General features: G+C 37.3%; 1 protein-coding gene across 9 annotated transcripts in view; it reads right to left on the bottom strand.

Moving 5' to 3' along the window:
* Positions 1 to 22,188, bottom strand: part of diaph2 (diaphanous-related formin 2) — a 382,480-nt gene extending 360,292 nt beyond the window's left edge. For 2 of the 9 annotated variants that reach the window (XM_052574739.1, XM_052574746.1), the window contains exons 1-3: positions 22,111 to 22,188; positions 21,188 to 21,524; positions 465 to 497 (exon numbers count right to left, since the gene is read on the bottom strand). In XM_052574739.1, the coding sequence (XP_052430699.1) occupies positions 465 to 497; positions 21,188 to 21,274 (120 nt within the window). In that variant the 5' untranslated portion in view covers positions 21,275 to 21,524; positions 22,111 to 22,188. Of the gene's footprint in view, positions 1 to 464; positions 498 to 21,187; positions 21,525 to 22,079 lie in introns of all 9 variants that reach the window. The other 7 variants (XM_052574742.1, XM_052574748.1, XM_052574745.1 and 4 more) reach the window with 5 other exon arrangements.
* Positions 22,189 to 22,581: the final 393 nt, after the last annotated feature.

Genomic DNA, 22,581 nt, shown 5'->3' with positions numbered 1-22,581 from the left:
GCATTCCAGTCATGGGTTACTAGCTCAGAGAGAGTAAAAACGGATCATGCACTAATAGTCACTGTTAGTCTGTCATTGAAAACAGAGGGAACATGCATATATAGATGAATTCAAAACAAATGAAAGAAAAGAATCAAAACACACTGTGTAAAATTAAAGTGTTCAAGGAGAGACCAAAGTCAAAATGAAGACAAGGTCAGACAACTTATTATGAACGACTGCATCAAGTTGCCATGCGTATGCTTGAACTCCGGCTTGCTAACCTGGAGTGAACTTTAGACTGATCGATTATGGCAGACCTGATGACAGGGTGATAAATAAAAATTTTGCTTTGCTTTTTTTGTCTTTGATCTCTCTTTGTCGATCACTTCACTTTAACAGCATTCTGGTAGTCGTGGCGAAGATGAGAAAAAAAAATAAAAGAGAAAAAGAAAGACACAAAATAAAAGAAACAGACACCTTACCATGTCATCAGCCAATGTTTTTATGTGTATGTTCTGTTGAAGGGAAGGGACAACATAGAAATGAGGGCCAACGGAAACACTGCTGTGCCTTTGTGCATGGGAGAACCCATAACCACATGCAATCAATGACAGATTTATGCAAAATAAAATAAATAAATAAAAAAGGCTTATCAGATCATAAGAAAACAGCAGAGAAAGTGAACCCACTGCTGGTACAACTCTGAATGCATTTATGTCTCTTTTACATGTAAAGTGGAGTCTGTTCATTTACAACATAAACAAATCTTTGTTTATATGACAGCAGGACTAATGAAGATAAATTCTTGAAACATATCACTTCACACCAACTGGCCTTACAAAAGCAGAAATAAAGCTTTGATGAGCAAGGCTAACTAGAAACAGACACATTCTGCCCAGTATCACAGCAGAGACAATACAGGAAGAGGAGACAGACCAATCGGAGGAAAATTATTGAGGAAATAGCAAAAGCTTGCCAAAGATCTTTGCTCCTTTCAGCTCCATGTGTTCATTCCTCAGAATGAACAGTCTGACTATGTTTACATACACGTTACAATAATTCCAAATTACATTTGATATGATTATACATGATAAATTTGATATGAATGTACATTATATGAATATATACATGTAAATATTTTCAAAATGTATACTATATGGGTGTCTCTTTATATACATAATAAATATACACAATATACAAAAAAAAAAAATATTTTGGATATTATTAAATCACAATTAATCATTGCCCAGCACTACTTTATTAAAAATATTTAAACTACTACTACTACTACTACTAATAATAATAATAATAATAATAAAAATACTACTAATAATAATAATAATAATAAAGGGCATTAATTCTGATTAAACTATAAGATTAAATTATTAAGATATTGGTATGTTAAACATAGCTAGTGAGCCCTGCTGAGGCCTTCCAACCTAAAGACACTTTGGCCAACCAGATTAACCAGAATAGTCATGCTGTTCATTTGCAAAACATTTCTAAAGAACATTTTGCTAGTTATTCTATAAATCACTATGCACCTAGCTTTAATATCCACATATTACCTAAAAGACTATATCAAAAACATGTACTTTAAAAAATGTATTTGCCACACCACAGAACCATTAACCTGAACTAAAGAAGGAACAAAAGATGATTAAAATCAGGGGATCTGGGAAAACTTGAGTGTCTTCAAAGTTCAAACCTGTGACTTTTTCTTCTGCAGAAACAAAAGATGACATTTTTTAAGAATGCTGGGTTTTAAACTACATTGATTGGACCCCATGGACTTTCATTGTATGTTTTACAGTAGACTTTGTTTGGAATTACATTGTTGGGTGGTGAATTAACTCTTTAATGCCTTAGCTGCTAACTTAATCATTTATATTATTTAGTAGACACCTTTAAATCAATGCAACTTATAACTACAACAGGATTCCATCTTGGAGTGTAACACAGTAACATTAAGAAGTGCTGCTAATTAAAGTTCCAGAACTGCTCCAAAAAGTATGAACAAATACAGAGATGTCTGTGAAACAAGAGAAAGTGACTTTTCTGGTAAAGATGGTGGACTAAAGAAATCTTGCTAGTTGAGCTAATCAATCAACCCAGTACTGACAGCAAAACATAGGCAATCCCATGCTGGTTACCAGAATCCAAAACCCAACACATGCTGGTCTATCCAGCAGGGTCTGCTGAATCTCACTGTGAAGTCTGCTCTTCATGATGCAATCCATTAGATACATCTTTAAACCTGATCAGTCTGACTGTATTGACCTCAAACACAATTTAAAAAACACCACTTTTCCCTCCGCCTTCACTCACTTCCTAACAGATGTGCTTTATCTTTTCGGCTACAGCAGGGATAGACGTTTATGAGATGGAGCACGCAGAGGGAGAGATGGGTGTCCATATGCCGTGCGGAGCGGGATGAGTGTTAACGAGCAGAGCTCCGCGGAGGAGCTGCCATAAAGCAGAACTTCCCGCAGGTTTCCTCACTCTACAGTTAATCTCTCAGCCCCCCGGGTCCTGCGCTTACCCAGCCATTATAGCACTGCCCCAGGGCTGCAGGCTGCACCCTGCTTTTTGAAACAGTTGGGATGGAATGGGAGGTTTGATCTGAATGGAGGTGTGTCATGGGAATAAATCATCTATAATAATAATACACAAACCTTTAATAACAAAGATCGTATAATGCTTTAAAAGGGTCATAAAGAGGTCAGTGCAAAGCCCAAACCAAACTTGCCAGCAAATACTTTTATGGAAGGATATTGTTAAAATAATAATGACTGAATTGGGATTATTGTATTACAGATCCAACAGCCTGAAGTGGCTTCATAGTGAAAGGCCCTGTATAACACGGATGTGCATTTGTTATTGAAAGTAATTAAAATCCTAAAATCTAATTAAAAACCATTTAACAACTTTGCATAATTGTGTTTTGACTCTAGGGCTGGTCTTTAATATTGCAGCTCAACAGCACATCAGACAGTCAACAGGGCCAAATATTGCATTATGATTTAACGACACACCTTCGGGGCAACAGAACTTTATTAAATTCTTTATCAAAATAAAGCTTTATTCATTACAGAAAATTCCCCAAGCCCCCACAACAGCAGTATTAACGCAGCCCCCAGCTCCTGCATGAAGAGCGACATAAATTGCAGTGGAACAGGTCAACACATTACACAACTACTTAGGCCCAAGTTAACTCTCAAGTTAGCTAATTGGAGACACTCGAGAGAAAAGAACGGCTTCATTTTGGTTTGAGAGTCCTAATGTAAGGCTCACTTGTCAGCAGATGTGCAAATGATGTGCTATTACATGTTCCGCCACTAGACGGCACACACCATTCAGCACACACAGTTGGTCAATCAATGTTTTACAGGAGCCATTCAAAGCATTAAGCAGCCTTACAAACATGGCCAAAGGAGAAAGTAGCTTCTAGCTGACACCTCTCTGCTTCCCTGGCCATACTTACATTGGGAAAACAACCAAAGGGGATGGGGATAGCAACAAGAAGCTGTTGCTAATGCTTTCTGGGAAATCGGGTTATTTTAATTGGTCTTAATTGTACTCAAACAGTGGATCGTTTGAACCTAACAGTTTTTGGCAACTCACAGTCACTCCGCCTCGAGAACGGAGCTTTTGGTGGCCAGCAGCTCCTCTCGTTCACACTCTTCACACAGGGATGTTTTAATTACATACAGAGCTGGGAAGAGTGCGTCAAACCCTATAATAGACGAACACAAATATCAGGCTGGATTTCACAGCCAGAATCAAGATATTAAAAAGAATGGGTTTTTACTGGTCATAAACCTCAGTGATGCAGATAATCCTGCAGTAGAGTAAAGCCCAGATCACTCTTGATTAAATATCAGAGCTGCTCTTATACTGCGGGGTGCTCACTTTGAACACTACCTACTAGAATAAACACTGATTGTTGGTTGTATTTGCCCACAGAGTGAGAGTACAGGCCAACAGGATACCAAACAAAAGCCTGATGGGAAGAGACACAATGGTAATGCAACAAAAGGGGGTGGCTATAGGACACGCCAAACAAATCAATCATTCACAGAGACAATAGAGCAGAAAATGGCATAAATGATGTTGAATCATTTCTAAATAATTGCATAATGATTTAATTCTCAACCGGTTTAAACTACTACATCTATCATTTAATTCACATCAAATTAAATATGACAAAGTTTCCACATATATTTTTTAGTATTATTGAACATTAGTGTCTTTTGTCAAATTGCTGGGATCACTAAGAACACTACGATGTGGTAAAATCAATAGGACTGCACAATATATTTCAGTATTATAACATTTATCAGCTGATATGTTTAATGTTGACACCAATATTCGATAGGTCACATTAGCAAAACATAAAAATAATATTCATTTTTCATACGGAAAGTTAAAATGTTCACTTAAAGTGTTTAAAATTATTGATATATTTGTGCTTTTAGATTGTTTTGTATTTTTTTATTGATATAAATACATGAATAGGGCTGTCACTTTTAGTTCGAAAATCGATTGCACAATCGATCGGACCTACCAAAAAAAGCTTTGAAAATGAAAAAAGGGACTCTATTTTAACCAAATATGTACTGTACACTATTTATTTTAAAATAATTAAACAATTAAAAAATATAGATGTAACAAAACTCACAAACAAGCAGAAAAAGAAAATAAAGAATTTCGAAAGTGCAGTATGCCTTGCAAAAGCTAGAAAGAAAATACCAGCAATTCTATGCGCCAGTGACGTCGAAAGCGACCTCTTGCATCTGGCGCGAATGATTTCAATGTTAAGTCAATGTAAAGACGCGTTTACGCGCGTCTGGAGGTCTCGCGGCACGGTAGACGTGAATTCGTCTCATTCGCGCATCTAGTTACAGGAGATTCTGAGTTATGAAAAGGACCATTGCAAGCTGACAGCGACCGGCTTTTGTGGTGGAAAATTGGCAGTAATACCCCCACCTTGCGCAGCTGTACCTGAGTGTCCCTGGGACATCAGTGCGGTCGGAGCGCGTCTCCTCAACTGCTGGACAAATAGTGAATAAAAAACGCTCTGCTCTGGACCCCGAAAATGTTTATCAACTTGTTTAACGTTACCTGTCCAATAGTTTGTAATGTGTATAGCCTTTTTGGACATTTCATTATGCCTGCCTAGTGCCGCCTAGCCTAAGTGTCGGTTACGTTCAATAAAAAACACACATATCCTGTTCTCAAGTCCATTTAAAGTTTAATTTTTTGAACAGTTGTTTGAAATGGATTGAATCATTATTTAAAATAACCTTGGATATTTTTTAATTGCCTAAATCATAAATGCAGCCGGGTTGAAGCCTGCAGTGATGTTTTTATTTTATGGCAGCCGTCCCCTCTGCATATATTATTTTTCGAGAATGTTGCACTCCTGTTGCTGTTTGTTATTCTGCACGAAACTTCATGCCAACAAATAAGAAATATTGCTGACTTGTGTGTTTCAAGCGCTCTCTTTACGTTCCTCTGAATAGTATGAATAGTATGATTTTAGTTGTAGAAATTGGAGTACACAATCTATAAATTAAATATTTTTTAACAGTAGAAAATACTGGTTATTTATTAATCATCAATAATTATAATTATTGGTTTTATTGGTGCATTAAAAAAAACGGATTGTACAATACACAACTACCTGGTAAAAGCTTTAATACAACTCAAGTTTTAGTCAAATCTTTCATGCTTTCATTTACATCAGATGCACAACTACGGCTGATGCTTACTAATGTGCTGTACTGAGAGATCACTTAAGTCAAAATGGCCACGGAAAACAACTGTAATTCAATCCACCTGCTTAAACGTTGACATTAACATGCTGAAATGCACATTAAGTTGTGATGTCATATTAGTCAATATGAAATTGAGAAACTGCCATCAATTTTCCACAAGAAAGCAGCACAACACAGTTTGCAGAGTCTGGCTCTTTGTCAGCCCTGCTGGGGAGTCTGGGGTGATGCCAGACATGCCTGTTCGCCATCTCTGCAGAGATACTGCAGCAGGCCTCATAGATCCGTGCATGCAACTATAGTACATCATTTTCACCACGAGGCAAAGTGGGAACATCCAGCAGAAGGGGTGGCCGACTCCTTGACTTCATTTTCAATCCGTGGCTTATCTGAGTGTAGCCAGATAAGGCAGGGCCTGCAGATGTAATCTGTCTAATGATATACAGACTTAAGCTCTTTCTGGTGCTTATATTTCTGTGGTTCTCCCCCAAACAGAGAGGGAGTCTGTAACAACTTGCTCTTTCACTTCACGAAGCGAAACGGTGATGTCATGGTTGGTGTGCAAGTCAAATACATGTGAAATAACTATCCTTTGCACTCAACCACACTGAAATCAGTTTCTCTTTTCAGTCTCCTTCCCTTTTCCTTCAACCTTTGTCCATGTCTTTTTCTATCCTGTTACTCGTCTCTGTCATGACAATTCACTTCACCATCAAGTTATACACATTCAGAGTTAATCAGACCATAATCATTTGGGGGTAAAAAAATATTGATATTTCAGTTTACATCCCAACCGCTAGGTGGCAGTCTTCATGTCTGAACGACAGTGAGAGTAACAGGAAATACTAGAATTATGGCACGCCACTAGTGTTAGCATTAATATCACTATTTGCTGCTAGTAATGGAGTGATGAAAGAATTGTCCCTGTTCCTGGTACAAAGCTGAAGTGTGCCGTCATTTGGGCTTTTGCAGTAACGTCCACCGTGGGACCGTGGCGAGGGCACTGCCTCGGTCCGACCGCGTCCTGTGTGAAGAGAGGCTCGCGTGGGTCGAGGTGGGTGATAGGGTCGTAGCACAGCTTCAGCTTTCTCTCATTTTGGGGCCGTTTTGTGCAGTTGGGGGGTGCAGTTTGATGTTTGCAGTTTGAAGTGCACCCCACTTCATAGCCAAAGCCAATGCATATGCCAATGGTTCAACGTGCCAAATGGTTCACCAAATTCAATCAAAATGTGGATTAAGAAATGAAATGCCACTGTGGGTTGCCCGGAGATGAACAGTTCTGCATTGTGTTTATCTTCTGGTTGGCAAAATTGAGCAAAACAGACAACATTTTGTCTAAAATAACACAATATGAACTTCTTAATGAACTGTTGTATAAGATGAGTATCACATTTGCACAAGTGCTGCAAGTACTTTATTCCCCCAACACCCCCACGCTTTACTCGTACTGCACAAAAATTGTTTCAGTAACATTGAATATTAAAGGGACTGATTATTGCAAATGCAGATCCCACTGAGTTCTGGTTAAATAATTTGTATTTATTTATTGTTAAGGTTTGCATATGGTGGTGTGTTCTTACAACGTACAAAACTACCAAATTTTGCTATAAGTTTGATTGCATCACATAATATAATTGCTGTTAATAGTGTTCATAGTCTGTTTGATTGATTTAATTGATTTTTCCGTACATTTCTGCCAAATGTACATAAACTGACAGTCACCACTGATAAGCAACTACCAAATATTGTAGACACTTAATTTTCTGTAAAGTTGCTTTGCAACAATTTGTAAAAATCGCTATACAAATGAACTTGAACTGAATTGTGTTCTTAATGACAGCTTTCCTAAAAAATATATGCTGTATCATTATGGTTAGGGTTATCCTGTTGATAACTGTTTTTTTTATTATTTTTTTTTATTATTATTATTTATTGTTTTGCTTATTTTATTTGATGCTGTAAAGCACATTGATCAGCTGCCACTGTTTTAATGGTGCTATACAAGTAAATTAAACTTGAACTTGAAACTTGATAATGTCATAGTCAAGATAAGCAGTGTTAGCTTTAGCTTCTGTATTAATAAAACACACATGTACACCCACGGTAAAAAGTTTGGACACACTGGGACTACATTTATTTATCATGGTCTGGAAAACCTTTTGATCTGGACGTTTCATAGAATAGTTTACCTAAAAATGTAAAGTCTGTCTGTATATAACCTCAGGTCATTCCTAACCAGCATGCATTTATATCTTAAATGAACACAAGAAAGCAGAGCTTTTTGAAGGAGTTTTAACATAGCTATGGCTGATTATACACAGGGCTTTTTGAGCAATGATGCCATCAATGGGCAACCAGGTGAGACACAGGGCCCACAACCAATCTAAAGTATCCAAAAATAAATTTGTTAACCATTCTCAATTGTAAAGTGCCCAAACAATGTTGCTTGGCTAAATTTATCAAAACATTGCCCCATGTGTCATCATCTACAGTTCATAGAAACTGCATCTATCAAGCATGTCAAAAAAAAAAAAAAACACCTATTCATATTATGTACCATATTTTTCGGACTATAAGTCGCATCAGTCCAAAACTACGTCATGACGAGGAAAAAACATGTATAAGTCGCACTGGACTATAAGTCGCATTCATTTAGAACCAAGAGAAGGGCGCGAGAGGGCGCTCTATGCTGCTCAGTGGTAGACTACAGGAGCACTGAGCAGCATAGAGCGCCCTCTCATGGCTGTAGACGGTAATGCGTTCTCTTGGTTCATTTCTCTTGGTTCATGTCAAATTGATTTTGATAAATAAGTCGCACCTGACTAGGGCTGTCACTTTTAGTTCGAAAATCAATTCCACAATCGATCGGACCAACCAAAAAAAGTTTTGAAAATGAAAATAGGGAATCGATTTTAACCAAATTTGTACAGTATTAATTTTAAAATAATGAAGCAATTAAAAAATATAGATGTAACAAAACTCACAACCAAGCCGAAAAAGAAAATAAAGAATTCAGAGAGTGCAGTATGCGTTGCGAAAGCTAGACAGAAAATACCAGCAATTTCACGCGCCTATAAGACCCATTGACGTCGAAAGCGACCTCTTATGCTGTGTCCACACACGGATCGAGCGTCTGGAGCGAATTATTTCAATGTTAAGTCAATGTAAAGACATGTTTACGCACATCTGGAGGTCTCGCGGCGCGGTAGACGCGAATTTGCCTCATTCGCGCATCTAATTACAGGAGATTCGAGTTATGAAAAGGACCATTGCAAGCTGACAGCAATACCCCCACCTTGCGCAGCTGTACCCGAGTGTCCCTGGGACATCAGTGCGGTCGGAGCGCGTCTTCTTAACAGCTGGACATATAGTCCTCCGGACCCCGAAAATGTCGACTTGATTTCCTGTCCAATAAATTTGTAATGGCCCTAGCCTTTTTGCGCGTTTCATGCCTGCCTAGTGTCGGTTACGTTCAATTAAAAAACACACACACACACACACACACACACACACACACACGGACTGTTCTCAAGTCCATTTAAAGTTTCATTTTTTAAACAGTTGTTTGAAATGGATTGAATCATTATTTAAAATAATCTTGGAGATTTTTGAAGTGCCTAAATCATAAATGCAGCCGGGTTGAAGCCTGCAGTGATGTTTTCTTTTGTTATAGCAGCCGTCTATATATATTTATATAGCCGTGTATATATATTTTTTCGAGAATGTTGCACTCCGGTTGCTGTTTGTATTTCTGCCAGAAACTTCATGCCAATAAATAAGAAATGTTGCTGACTTGTGCGTTTCCAGTGGTCTCTTTACGTTCGTCTGTTATTTGACGTTGAAAAAGGAAACGTCTTTTTTTAGACATGGAAAATCGATTTTACAATCGATTCAATGAACACTCTTAAAAATCGAAAATGATTTTTTCACAAAAGTGACAGCCCTACACCTGACTAGTCGCAGGAACAGCCAAACTATGAAAAAAAGTGTGACTTATAGTTGGGAAAATATGGTAATTAGACGTTTAGCACATTGATGCAATGTAAGAGGATGATGGCTCTTTCCCTCCATTACCCAAAGATCTCAGTCACCTTTGGCTTGCTTACCGTAGACTATAAGAAATAAAGCATTTTTTTTTTCTCTGTTTTTCTATAATGTCAGTTAATGATCATATGAAGGTAGGCAAACATAAAATATTTTATTTTTATTAAGTGTTGTAATATTGCAGCTTAACTGATTTTTTTAAATTTCATATAATTTAATTAACTGTAAGCTTTATCTACTAACAAACCCACTGTAGTTCCCTCACAAATCCTAATTTGGTAAACCCTGAACTACATACAACATTAATCATGGCTTGCATGTCACACTGCAGACTTTGCCCAGAATATTCCTGAATTCAACAGAAAAAGATTGCCATTTCTAGTAACTGATGTCAATGCTGTATAAAGGTTTCATCATCACAGATAACGTAATTGTTTCTGGTGTGCCTTGTGGCTTGAGCTCAGTTTTAATTTAGGAATGTGCAGAGTGACTAAAGCGGAACAGACTCTAGAGATGAAAGATAACTTTGCTACTGAAATAAGGACTATATTATGTTCCAAGCTGTCCTCTCGCCACATCACATGACCAACCAAGGTCACACTTTGTGTGTCACAGGAACTGGTCAACAATTTTTGTTCAAATCGCTAACTACTACAGAGCATGAAGCATAATGAACCAAATTAAACCACGCTGCAAACCTCATAAGAGACGCTTACATTTTAACCTCAAACATCAGATGTAAAAAAACAACAGAAATCAAACTGCTGCTTTGAAAAGTCCATACAATAAAAACAAAACCTACCATTAACCTAGGGTCAAAGCTATTTGATGAATGCACAAATAATTATACATGTGGGAGGAAGGTAATCATATTCAGTGTTAGTATAATACTATTAAAGGAACAATTATCCTTTTAGTCTACAGTAAATTATTGAAAGAAAACTGCTTGTTAAACAGAGTTATTTGATCTTTCCTCTTGACAAAGAAGAGTGAGCTTGACTTCAGCTGGCTAATGGACTGATCAATGTTTCAAGACAGTAAATGTAGCAATGGAACTCAAGAAATTATGCCGGTGCAACAATTAATCTTTCACACTATAGCCAAGAAAGTGCATTAACAAAATAAGGTCCATTTTGTTTCCTTGTTCAGTCCAAAATTAAAACCTTACATTTAAACCAAAAGGCTACACTGGAACTAACCAAACTAACACATGCTTTCGGAGCATGCATGAGAGAAACAAGCTGTATATATCAGCAGCTATTAATAGTATATATTCGTCATTCAAAAGGAAAAAAACGAAACAAAGATTTACGAAATAAATGCAGATATAAGAAATGTAAACAAAGCAGTGCTTGCTTACCATTTTGAATATCAATAAAGTTAATAACTTTAATCATTTTAAGCAGCTCATGTTGTTATGAAAACATTTGCTTATTAGAATAACAGGGAAAGATCACGTTTAAACAGTCTTCTTTCAGTACTGCCTTCATTCACGTGCTTGTTTTAATCACTTTCTATTTAATTCTGTGGCACTGACTTGTTCGATAAACTGAACATCCAATCAGAGCTCTTTTCCTTGCATGTTGAATCAGGCAAACTGCCACTGATGTGAGCCCGACGAGAGCCGACGAGTGGAACAAACAAACTATCCCATCCGTTGCTTGCCATCGGCCCGATGATGGCCCAGGGTATCCCACACACTGATTTATTTGTTGCAGACTGCCCCAAATAGATTTTCCAAAAGGCTTTGACTTCATTGAATAAACATGAGCACTACACGTTTCCAAATCATAAAAACAATGTACAACTGGATTTAGAAAATTTTCCATTTCATTTTAATTTAATTTTGAATGTAATGCTTAATAAGGCAGTGTTTATGAGCAGCGCTGCATTGCAGCCGTTACCAGATAAACCTCTATCTCTCCCGCTCTTGAAGTGCCTCCTGTTGGCAGAAAATGAATTTGCATATATATGTATATATGGGGGTGGGGGAGTGCCACCCCAAATAGAGTGTAAGGTTGTGGGAAACACTGATGGCCAATGGCCGATTGTCAGCTTGGTGTTTCCGGGGCTTAACAGACTATACTATACCTAAAGCAATGGCTGCTTTGTGTGTTTGACACCGGTCTTACTTTGGTTTACAATGGTCATTGAGGACTAAATTTAATCCCGGAAGATGAAAATAGCACAAAAAATTATCAATTATCAGTTTTCTCCAAAAATGTAAATTAATGGATGCTAACATTGTCTTCTATGATGTGCAACACAAACACCTCTGCTAAAATCAGCAAAAGTAGTCTCATAATTCATGACACTTTAAGACATCTGCCCAATCAAACAAAGCTCCACTGTTCTCAACATGCAAACAAACTGACTCATCTGAATGAAGTGAACATGCTAGCATGTGAAAAAGAGAAAAAAAAATTCCATGGGATTTGCCTTTTGTGTAACAACCCAGAAATGACTGATGCCTTCAAAATAGTGGAGGGGCCCTCATGAAATAACCCATCCCAAGAGCTTTGTTGCCTTAACATGGGAAAAATCTTTGGTGTGTTGGTTATTTCAGGAAAGCTGAGCCAATGTTTATGTTTCTCTGAAACATGCAGAGATGTGGTGGTGTGAACAGCTTTCTTTGGACCGCCATCTCATGTGATTGATTCAAGAGAGAGATCCCCCTCCCAAACAACAACATTAAGTTTTCGGAGCTCCTATTCAACTGATGTGGCTGCCTCGTGTTATGTGACAATGTGAGCATTATGAAGAGAGAACTGGGTGAAGTCATAATGATCAGGCTGTGCTTCCCCCACTGTAACTAAAGCATTTCCCTTCCTCACTTCCTGTGAGCCCCCAGACTCTCAACATGTGCTCCACTTCCTGTTATTTTCTCTGAGATCCCCAACACCCTATTTGAGTCCAACTCAAACCGATTACCCTAGGGTCCAAAAGTCTCAGATTACATAAAAATGATGGGAATTCTAATTTATAACCAGAAGTAAAGTTTTGGGATTTCAAAGAAATGTTACAACAAATTTTCATAAAATTTATAATAAATATTTCAGATTTTCGATTACAAGACTATCGAGTTGTTTGAATAAAATTAATCAAATGAGCCAATTAATTAAAAGAGAAGTGCAGCTAATATAACTTGTAAATTATTTGTAAAAAAAAATAATAAGCATTTTCTCAGATGGTCTCAGACTTTTGAACCCCAGTGTATATAACTGTACAATGCAAACCTCAAAAGTTTCACAAGAGTGATCAGAACTGCAAAGACACCACCAATGCACTGTTCTGTGGTTAAAAATATTAAGTTGACGTTCCACCCACAACTGCTATATTTGACACAGTTTAACTTATTACCATTCATCTGTGTCAGCCACAAAAACAGATCTACCTCAATGAACTTCTGACTTAAAGTATGCCGGCACTACATTAGACAACATTTAAGATGACCATTACTTGCATACTAACATACAAAATATCCCATACTACTGCAAAATAATGGAGCTAGTATCAGTATAACAGTATTTAAACATTAATTGGATCAATAATGATGAATTTAAACAACCCTGACAAGTCACGGCCAAGCAAACACTAGTCAATGATTTTAACTTGGTTTGGGAGAACTGGCTGGCCAAAAGCCAAAAGGTGACTTGTTACATTTGTTCTAGGGAAACTAAGTACAGCTGCCTCAGTTGTTTTCCCATGAGAAAAAAAAAACACAGGTTATTTAAATAACATGTACTTCTACAACACACCCAAGATAAAAACTACCCTTCCCTGAAGAATTATTAGGAGTGAGAAACACTCAGCACACCACTGAGTTTTACATGTGAACAGCTCACAGCAGTCTGTTTCACACATTAAATCTGGCCAATCACACCTCTGCTTTGAACAATGGTGAACAGCAAAGGCCTCCACACCACCTCTTATCCATTTCTCCATTTCCTTTATAGGGCTTGGGCGCCGCGTTGCATTCTGGGACGTGGCAGTCCTTCTGGCAGCCTCGCGAATGTAAACATACATCAAGTCGAACGAGAAGAAGCAGAGTTAGGAGAAAGAGAAAAGATGGTAAAATCGTGAAAAGGTTGTGGGATTTATAGGGATACGCTAAATATGGATGCCAGGGACCGGTATGTGGACAAAATCGGCACTATTAACGGTTTGGATCCATATGAAATTCCCAACAAATAGTGGAGTACCGACGCCAATCTGTAACTAAAGTCACGTTAGACCTAGCTTCACAAATCGCTTAACGTTAGTTAATGCAGCAGTTTTGTAGTTCGAATTTTTTATGTCAGCAGAGGGATAGCAACAAAAAGATGAATGTTGAAATTTCCCATATTTTGGATGAGTAACCCAAGAAATTTCCCTTATTTTCAATGTTGACTTAAGCTATATAAATGAATATTCAGATGTTATGGTCTCTGTGGTCGCGCCTCCAAGCAGGAAAGCGGTGTAAAGTTAATCCATTCTCATTTTATTTTCCTCATGGCGATTATATGTTGCGCTATTTACACCCCACAATACATCAACGGTTTACCATGGTTGAAATAGATTTTTAATTAATCAAATTAAGACACACGGATGAGAGGAAGTATGTCTAAACACTGCGCAGTAGCCCGAGTAGCAGCAAAGGAGGCTTTCAACGTGGTGGCCATGCCAAGTAATGACGTCACGACGCCCAAGCCCTATTAAAACAGGTAGATAATCACTTTTCAGGGACAGTGGCTTTCACAACAAACAGAGTGTATTTTCCTTTAGTCACTTACAGCATGACTACACGAGGACATGTTGTACCGATTGCCTGCACTAATCTGCACTCCGTTATGGTCCGTTACATAACAGCAGACAGGCTTATATTCTATTTTTGGAGTTTCATTCATTTGCAATGGAATTTAATGGAGGTAAACTTCCATTCAGTCTGTGCTCAGGAATGCCTTTTGAGGAAACGAGCTGGTATGCGAATTCCTCTTAAATGACTTCATCCGGTAGGCTAAGACCCACCTAAAAGACTACAGTAAAGACATTCATTCCATAAATACAAAACTCACATTATTTGACACTGTAAGTCGGGTGCAAAAAATAACAGACTAACAGAGCAGCAAACTTTAGACAGTCATGATCACATAAGAAAACTGAATCTTTACAGAACACTGTAAAGATTAGCCCCAGTGCATTATAGAAATCTAATGCTCTGTGATAAAGCTCAGCTTGCTCCAGGGGTTATAACCCTCCTCTAATCCAGCTCAGGACAGATTTTTCATAAGACCAGTGATGGATCTCATTCAAACAAACTTACATATTCAATGCTGGAATCTACTGACAACACATAAATTGTATATAAATTGTGCCTACCCCCAGTGGTTAAGCTACTTCACAATGAGGTCAACAGATCTGAGGGTTGCTATAGACATACACTTATGCATAACTGACTAAAGTTTTTTTTTTTTTTTTATGTAAATGTAATGTAAATAAATAAATACATAAATAGTCACTGTATTTTGAAAGGGAGACAAATACAGTGTACACTTAATAATTTGTGGATGATTGATATGTATTATTTGATGGTTACCAATGATCGATATAAAGCCTTGCTTTAAAAATGTATGACAATAAATAAAAATGCATAATTTTTGCAGTAAATTCACTATAAATAAATGTTTTAATGCATCATTTTAAAAAGAAAATCTTGAAATAATTAATTAATTATAATTCATAGGTTATTTTTTCTGTAATCTTATTGCATTATTTTTTCACAAATAATGAAATTGCTAAAAACATGAACAAAAAGCAAATAAACAAAGTGACCAAAAGCACACTCCGTAATCTGTAAAGTTTGATATAAAACTAAATACATTTCCCTACTGCTATTATTATTAAGCAGGTAAAAGTGTTTTCTTATAAATTACAGCAGTGCATATGGATCATAGCATGAGCAGGATGAGACATGACTCAAACTCACTTATACTTCTGACAGTTTCTAAAATTATTTTCCATGCATAATTTTATGCATAATTTCCATTTTTATTAAATCCAGACAGGTCAAATGAAACAGCAAAACCCAACTTTGTTAAGTTGATAGACACATCTACATTCTGTCACAAACAAAAGCTGACACTCAAATCACCAACTCCCACTGACGATGAATGAGCATCTGGTGGCTTCGTGGCAACTGTGGCAAGTAACTGTAAGTCTGACTTTAGGTCACTGCTTAAATATTTGATACGCATCATTCTATTTTAACAAGCCACAACCTATTTGGTTTAAAATATCTATATTTTATATACATAAATTGATTTGAACCACTTTTCACAAACATTGATACACTTCTGTGATAGCTCTTAACATTTGCTGAAAACCGCAGCATCAAGCCTAAGGTTACTTCACTCTGAAACCCCTCTTACGAGTCATTAAAAACTTTGTAAAATGAAGTATTATCCTGTCCTCCAGTCATGAAGCGCCACCCCACTTCAAACTGTGATAGATGAGTGCTCCATTTTCTATCTCTTACAAATACTTTACTTTCCAATGAAATTCTAAAATAAACTAAAATCAAATTCGTCAATTCCACTGTTACAAATCTACTCAACAAACAAATACATTTCCTCCCTTTTACCATAATAGATGCAGAAGAAAAAGTTTTAGCTGAAAGAAAGCTAAAAAGACTGGATGATTTGACCACTCTTCTGGTTGATGACTTCCTCAATTTTGCAGAAAGCTATTTTGCAACAGCAGAAGTTTTGGACTTCATGTACGTAGATACGTTAGGCAACAGAGAACATGCCTGACACTAAATCAGCCACTGGGTAAGCAACAGTGAGATCACTAGTCTAAGAGAGAGTGACATCAGTGTTAAGGCCTGAAAATGTGTGTGCGTGTGTGTGTGTGTAAACCACAATATCCTCTTGCAGGGTTTCTGCAGGTACTTAAAAAGTCTTAAATTCAGTTATTTAAAATGTAAGGCCATAAAAAGTCTTAAAGAAAGTCTTAGTTATGATTCCAGGTCTTAAATTTGAGGATGGATTGGAAAGACAAGAATTGTGATATATATAGCTCAATGTGCCGATTAAACCTTCAAAAGGTTATGATCTGATTGAATAAATATGAGCCATGTAGTGTCAAAGTCAGGTGCTGCACTCGTGTACTGCCATTCCCAGAAAAACGCTATATTATATATTTTTTTCTGTTAAAACCTGTATCTGAACTGTAAATAATGCTTTTTGAGGCCAATATAACTAGCATAACATTTACACTTCTGTTCAAAGGTTTTGCGTCAGTATGATTATTTTTGGAAAGAAATTAATAATTGTATTCCTCTAATAAGCATGCATTAATATTACAAAAATGTGGGAGTGCAGTTCTTAAACAAAAACTGAAATACTAAAGACTGTTGTTGAATTGCTTGCTGACTTGCTGTTTTAAACTACCACTTTTGAGATTTGAATCTTGCAGAACACTTGGAAAAGTGTTGCCTGTGGCCCCCGGAAGAGAAGCACTATACTAGGAGACAAGATGAGGAGTGACAACTTCACAAGCCACACCCACTCCACTCATGTAGACTTCCTAGCCATTCTGTGGGAATAAGAGGACCTAAACACCAACTAATCATAAACAAGTATAACAAAATGCCCATATTTCTCAGGCAGCCAGGGACACATAAGTTAGTTGTAGTACTACAGCTACAAATATGGCTATCAGAAAGTCTCCATCTGGCTCCCAAAGGCTTACATTCCACAAAGCAAATAGAGCTCATGAACGGATGGATTCCTGCAGCTCCCAAAAGAGCGCTGTCATTACGAAGCTAGTACAGGACACGCTCATTTGACTGGAGACAAGCTGTTAAGCAAAGTTACAATGCGTATGCGGATTACACAGACTTAAGACACTCATTCACCTCGCTTGATCTGGAACCCTACTGTGACGATAAGCTCGGTCCGAGACCTTACAAGATGACTAAATGATCTTGAGACAGCTTTGTTAAGTCTACAAGCATGGCCACAACTTTTAGGAAGCGAGGCAGTCTTGTAAAGTAATTAATGCATGAGGAGGCACCTTGAAATAGACTGTCCTACATCCAGTAACCAGAATTACATATTTAGAAGTCAACGCAAACGAATCCCAGGTCATTAAAGTGCAATATGAAATAAGAGAAGGCTGTGCAACAGTGATGAAGTAATCGGTTCCCCACAGGTATGACATATGGTAAAACTAAAACACTTGACTCTGTATCAGAGTTGACAAATACCTAACACGCATTTACTAACCAACAGACTGTTCCATTACTACTGACACCTTTATTTAGACATTATATTTCTTAAAAATCAGATGACGCCACTGATCCGCTTGATACTGGACTAGGGATGTCAAATTTCGATTATTTCCATGATCGATCGTCGTTTAAATTAACGATCAATTAATCGATTAATCGTTAACCATAATACTGCAAAATGCGTCTATTGCAGGCACGCAGTCAGCGGTATGACAGGATGTGCAAAAGCCACACACACACACACAAAACGCTTTCTCACTTGAATTAAAGAGGTTTTAGTCTGAATAAAATGCTAGTAGCAGGATTATAAAATGAATAGATGCGATTATGATCATTTGATAAAATGAAGAGAGCGCGCCATACTTTTGAGGTCATTTTATTTTGTTGACAGTTTCCAATCCCGCACGGAGAACGCTGAACGCGCCTCTTTAAATGGTTTTGTGGTGCTCGTTGTTGTATTTTAAAGAACAATTGCAATGTTTTCAACTGACATTATTGTATAAAATTGTCCGAAATGTGGAGCGCGTGTGACTGCGCTGCACATTAAGTGAACTACATCGGCGCTGCTGCACCAAAACACAGTTGCTCACATTAATTTGATCCTGCTGGATTCTGTCCTAGAAAATGTCAGATTTTTAAAAATCCGGCATACAGCGCATTAGATCGTGACAGTGCATGTGTGCACGAGGATGAGCGAGCCCGGCTTTGGCTAGATTTATTTGGAGGTTATTGCTCATGTCTCATTCGGCACAAATCGAAATGTTTCCATATTCGCAATGTATTTGAATGTTAAACTATTATTTATAATGTAAACTAGGCTTGTACTTAACACGCATTCGCATATAGACGGAAAAGATGATCCTCTGAGCAAAAACGTCCTTGGCATAACAGCAGAGTGGACCGGTATACTACGGTCTATTTAAACTGACCAGTGTAACCTTTTAATGTTTAGTTGACATTTTATTTTGATAATGAACAGACTGCGATGTAAGTTTGAATCGCTAGAATATACGTGTGCAGCAGGCTCCGGGGCGATCGAAACAGCTGAAAAAATATATATTTTCCGCAAAAGTGTTTACTTTCATTTGTGCACACTCACAATAAAAACAGAAGATTTGTGCTCTTGTAAAATAAAGCAAACAAACAGAATGCGTTGTCATCCTTTTTTTTTTTTTGTGAATTTATGGAGCGCCCACACTTCTGTTTTAAATCCGTTAATCTTAATTAGCCTATTTAAGTCGGATATATTTCGCATAGCCTATTAAAAAAAAAAAAAAAAAAAACATGAAAACAAATTGTTATTTTTATGTTGGGCCTATTACTTAGTAGGCTATAAATTTTCCTTAAAGCATCCCATTTTGTCCCAGGGCTTAGAACCTGTGCCCTAGTCAGGTCCATGCAGAAACTTGTGAACGATGCTCGGCGTCACCGTTTAGTGACAGCAGTGAATGCTCCAGGAATGTGTCGGTCACAGCGCCTATTAATCGCTGTTTTGAATCCAGCAATTATTTATTTAGAAATGATAAGATCTGATTATGACAAGTGTGGTATAAAATCTTTGTTTATTAGAGGAATAATAGGTTAACTGGAAAATGTTAGATCGCGACCATGCTTTTGGACCCCATAGTCTTCATTTACGCGGCTTTGTTCTGGTTTGCCGGTTGGTCACGAATTTCCACAAATTCAGTATATTTAGGCATTGTTTCTTTTCCTAAATCTTCATAGTCTAACCCTCTAATTTCCCAGGTTTATTTTATTATCTTTCGCTTTTAATAACTGTTTTCGCATCTCTTACTGTGGTAAACATGGGAAGGGAAATTAAGAATTCGTTCGATTTATTAATTTGTTCCCTTATTTCACTTAAATCATGGGTTATTTAGGGAACAAAATTAATGAAACATGGACAATTGCCACATTAATAATTCGTAGGAATGAATTAACAAGTTGTAGGAATGAATAGACTATCTGTCCTGTCACTGTGTCCCGCAGCCCTGCAAAGCGCACGATATAAAACAGTTATCTGATGAAATGATTAGTAACTACATTTCTATTGCATTTAATGTTGAAGAACTTTTATGTTGTTTCTATTTTAATGTACTTTAAAGTTTAAATCACATTAAAAGCTTAATTTGTACATTGTGAATGAATGATGATGCTTTTATATATCGTCACCGTCACTCACAGCCGCTCGCACGTGTTGAGTGCGCATGAGCCGCACGCAGCCCAACATTGAATCGGTTAACCGACCATCGATAGCCTTAATCGATTGCATCTCTTATCGACAATTAATCGATCATCGATTAATCGTTGACATCCCTATACTGGACACAACAGACAAATAACTTCACATATCACATGGCCCTTCTTCGGCCCCAGGTCAGCAAGTCAGCAAGCTTTCCACAACATTTTAAAACTTTCAAAAAGGCAGCGACCAAGAACTGAAACAAACAGTTCTAGTTTCACTACTTAGCTTTTTAGGATAAGCGTAACCATCCATAAAGGTTCAGCACTATCACAAACACTACTCCAGACCCCAGTGACACTCACAGCGTGTTTTGACAGCACATTATCTCGAGGTTCAGGGTCCTGTGAAGTAATACACTGATAGCTTCAACAGCTCCACCAGAGAGTGCTGACTGAGCTGGTTAATCTTTGCAGTGAAAACATACTCCAGGTTTGAGAGAAACTTTGTAAATCGATAGAACAGAAATGGTTCAAATTCTTCACCGCTACAGTTATCTGGATGGACTCCAGAGATAGAAAAGCCCAGAAAAACTTCTGGCAGGGTCACTGCACAAAAAGGGGGCATTTTGTGTCCCTTAAGAACAAGTCTAATCAGTGACTTTAACAAAAACAAGCTGAGACCAGCTTCTACTATTTGTTATTATAGGCATTTCTCTTTAGCAAAAATGCAGGTTAATTTTACTTTCTCTTTCCATGAGAAATGTATTTTGGCCTGCCCCCATGGTTTCAAAATTATTTTTTTTTTTTTTTAATTCCCCACCCCCCCATTTAGAACACATGCAACACCCATGTAGTTGTAAAATATCAAAAATAGTTTTGCATAACTAAAAAACAACAACAAATTGACTCTTGAAAATATAATACATACCAGTTTTTTGTTTTTGCTTTCATCCTCACTGGATTTCTTTTTGGAGGGTTTATTTGGGTCGTCCCCTCCAGCTGCCTGCTGATCCATCTTCGGAATGAAACTTCACTTCAACAGAAACTTTGCTAAGTATTTCCCACGAGTTTGCAAACACTTTTCTTCAAAAATCACATTTCTTCAAAAGCCATGGCATCCATGAAGAAAGAAACAAAATAGGAGTTGGATCCTAAACTATTCCATGTACATATCCAGTGGAATATGATGTAACATCTGTGTATGAAGCGGTCCAAAAAATAAGGTGTGGTGAGATTCAGTCCAGTCCAAAACAGCTACTCAGAGTCTGAGGGTGGAAAAAACAAACCAGCGTGTTATAAGTTACATTTCGAAAGTGGTTTGTAATGGCAAATGTATAAAGGTAGATTACGTGGAATAGCTAGAACAAAAGATAAAAAGCTATATATACATTTTCAGTTAAGAGCTTGTGAACTTTTTTCGACTTTAATACATAATTGTAGCATTTTAATCATCTGATGGCACTTTTGTTATTTAGTAGCGTCAATTTAACAATGCGTTTAATAAATTAACGGAATTTCACACTCAAGCAATTGCATAATAAGTCTACTGAAATATAAAGATATTTCCGACTCTTGTATAAAGTCAAATGGGGTCTGTGAGTTTTATACCAAATAGCATGACTGTTTATAAAATGAACACATAACTGATTTTATTCAAAGGAGAAATGACCGCTGCTATCCAGGCGGTACTTTCACACAGGAAACTGTTATTCCAGCGCTATGTGGCTTAAAGAAAAAGTGTACAATAAAGGCATGGACTCTAAACGCCAAGTCTGCTTACATGGACATAGCGAATTAATATTAAACAGCCAAATACTCACGTAATAATACAGAAAACTCACAAAATCTCACCCAAGGCTTACGTACACAACCAAACGCACGAGCCAGGCCCACTATTGTCCCCGCCTATGGACGCTTCCAAATGCTCGCGAATAGTCACGTGGTATAAATATTTAGCACTGATTGGTCAGATTACGGTTACATCTGGATTTGGAAGGCGGGATTTCTTTCATGAGGCTGCCTGCTTAGGTTATACTGAAGAACTGACTGCTGTGTATGTGGATAGGCTTCAATCAGTGGAAAATCAATATTATTTGCACTGCAGCGCTAATCAATGCATTAGTGTAAAGTAGATATAATCGAAGGTGTTATAAAAAATTGCAATGTACTTATTTTTTTCTGGAATATACGTTATATTTATATTTTGTTTTCTACATTTTATATTTATTTTAATAATGTCTTACATTATTAAACTGACTTTATGTATAACTGGTAATGCATTTATCTAATTTGCATATGACACAAGCTTGGCACAGGTTTGGA

The sequence above is a fragment of the Carassius gibelio genome, chromosome B14 (genome assembly GCF_023724105.1).
Source record: "Carassius gibelio isolate Cgi1373 ecotype wild population from Czech Republic chromosome B14, carGib1.2-hapl.c, whole genome shotgun sequence".
Lineage (NCBI taxonomy): Eukaryota > Metazoa > Chordata > Actinopteri > Cypriniformes > Cyprinidae > Carassius > Carassius gibelio.
Note: the sequence above shows the minus strand (reverse complement) of the source record. Positions and strands in the feature narration are given on the sequence as shown.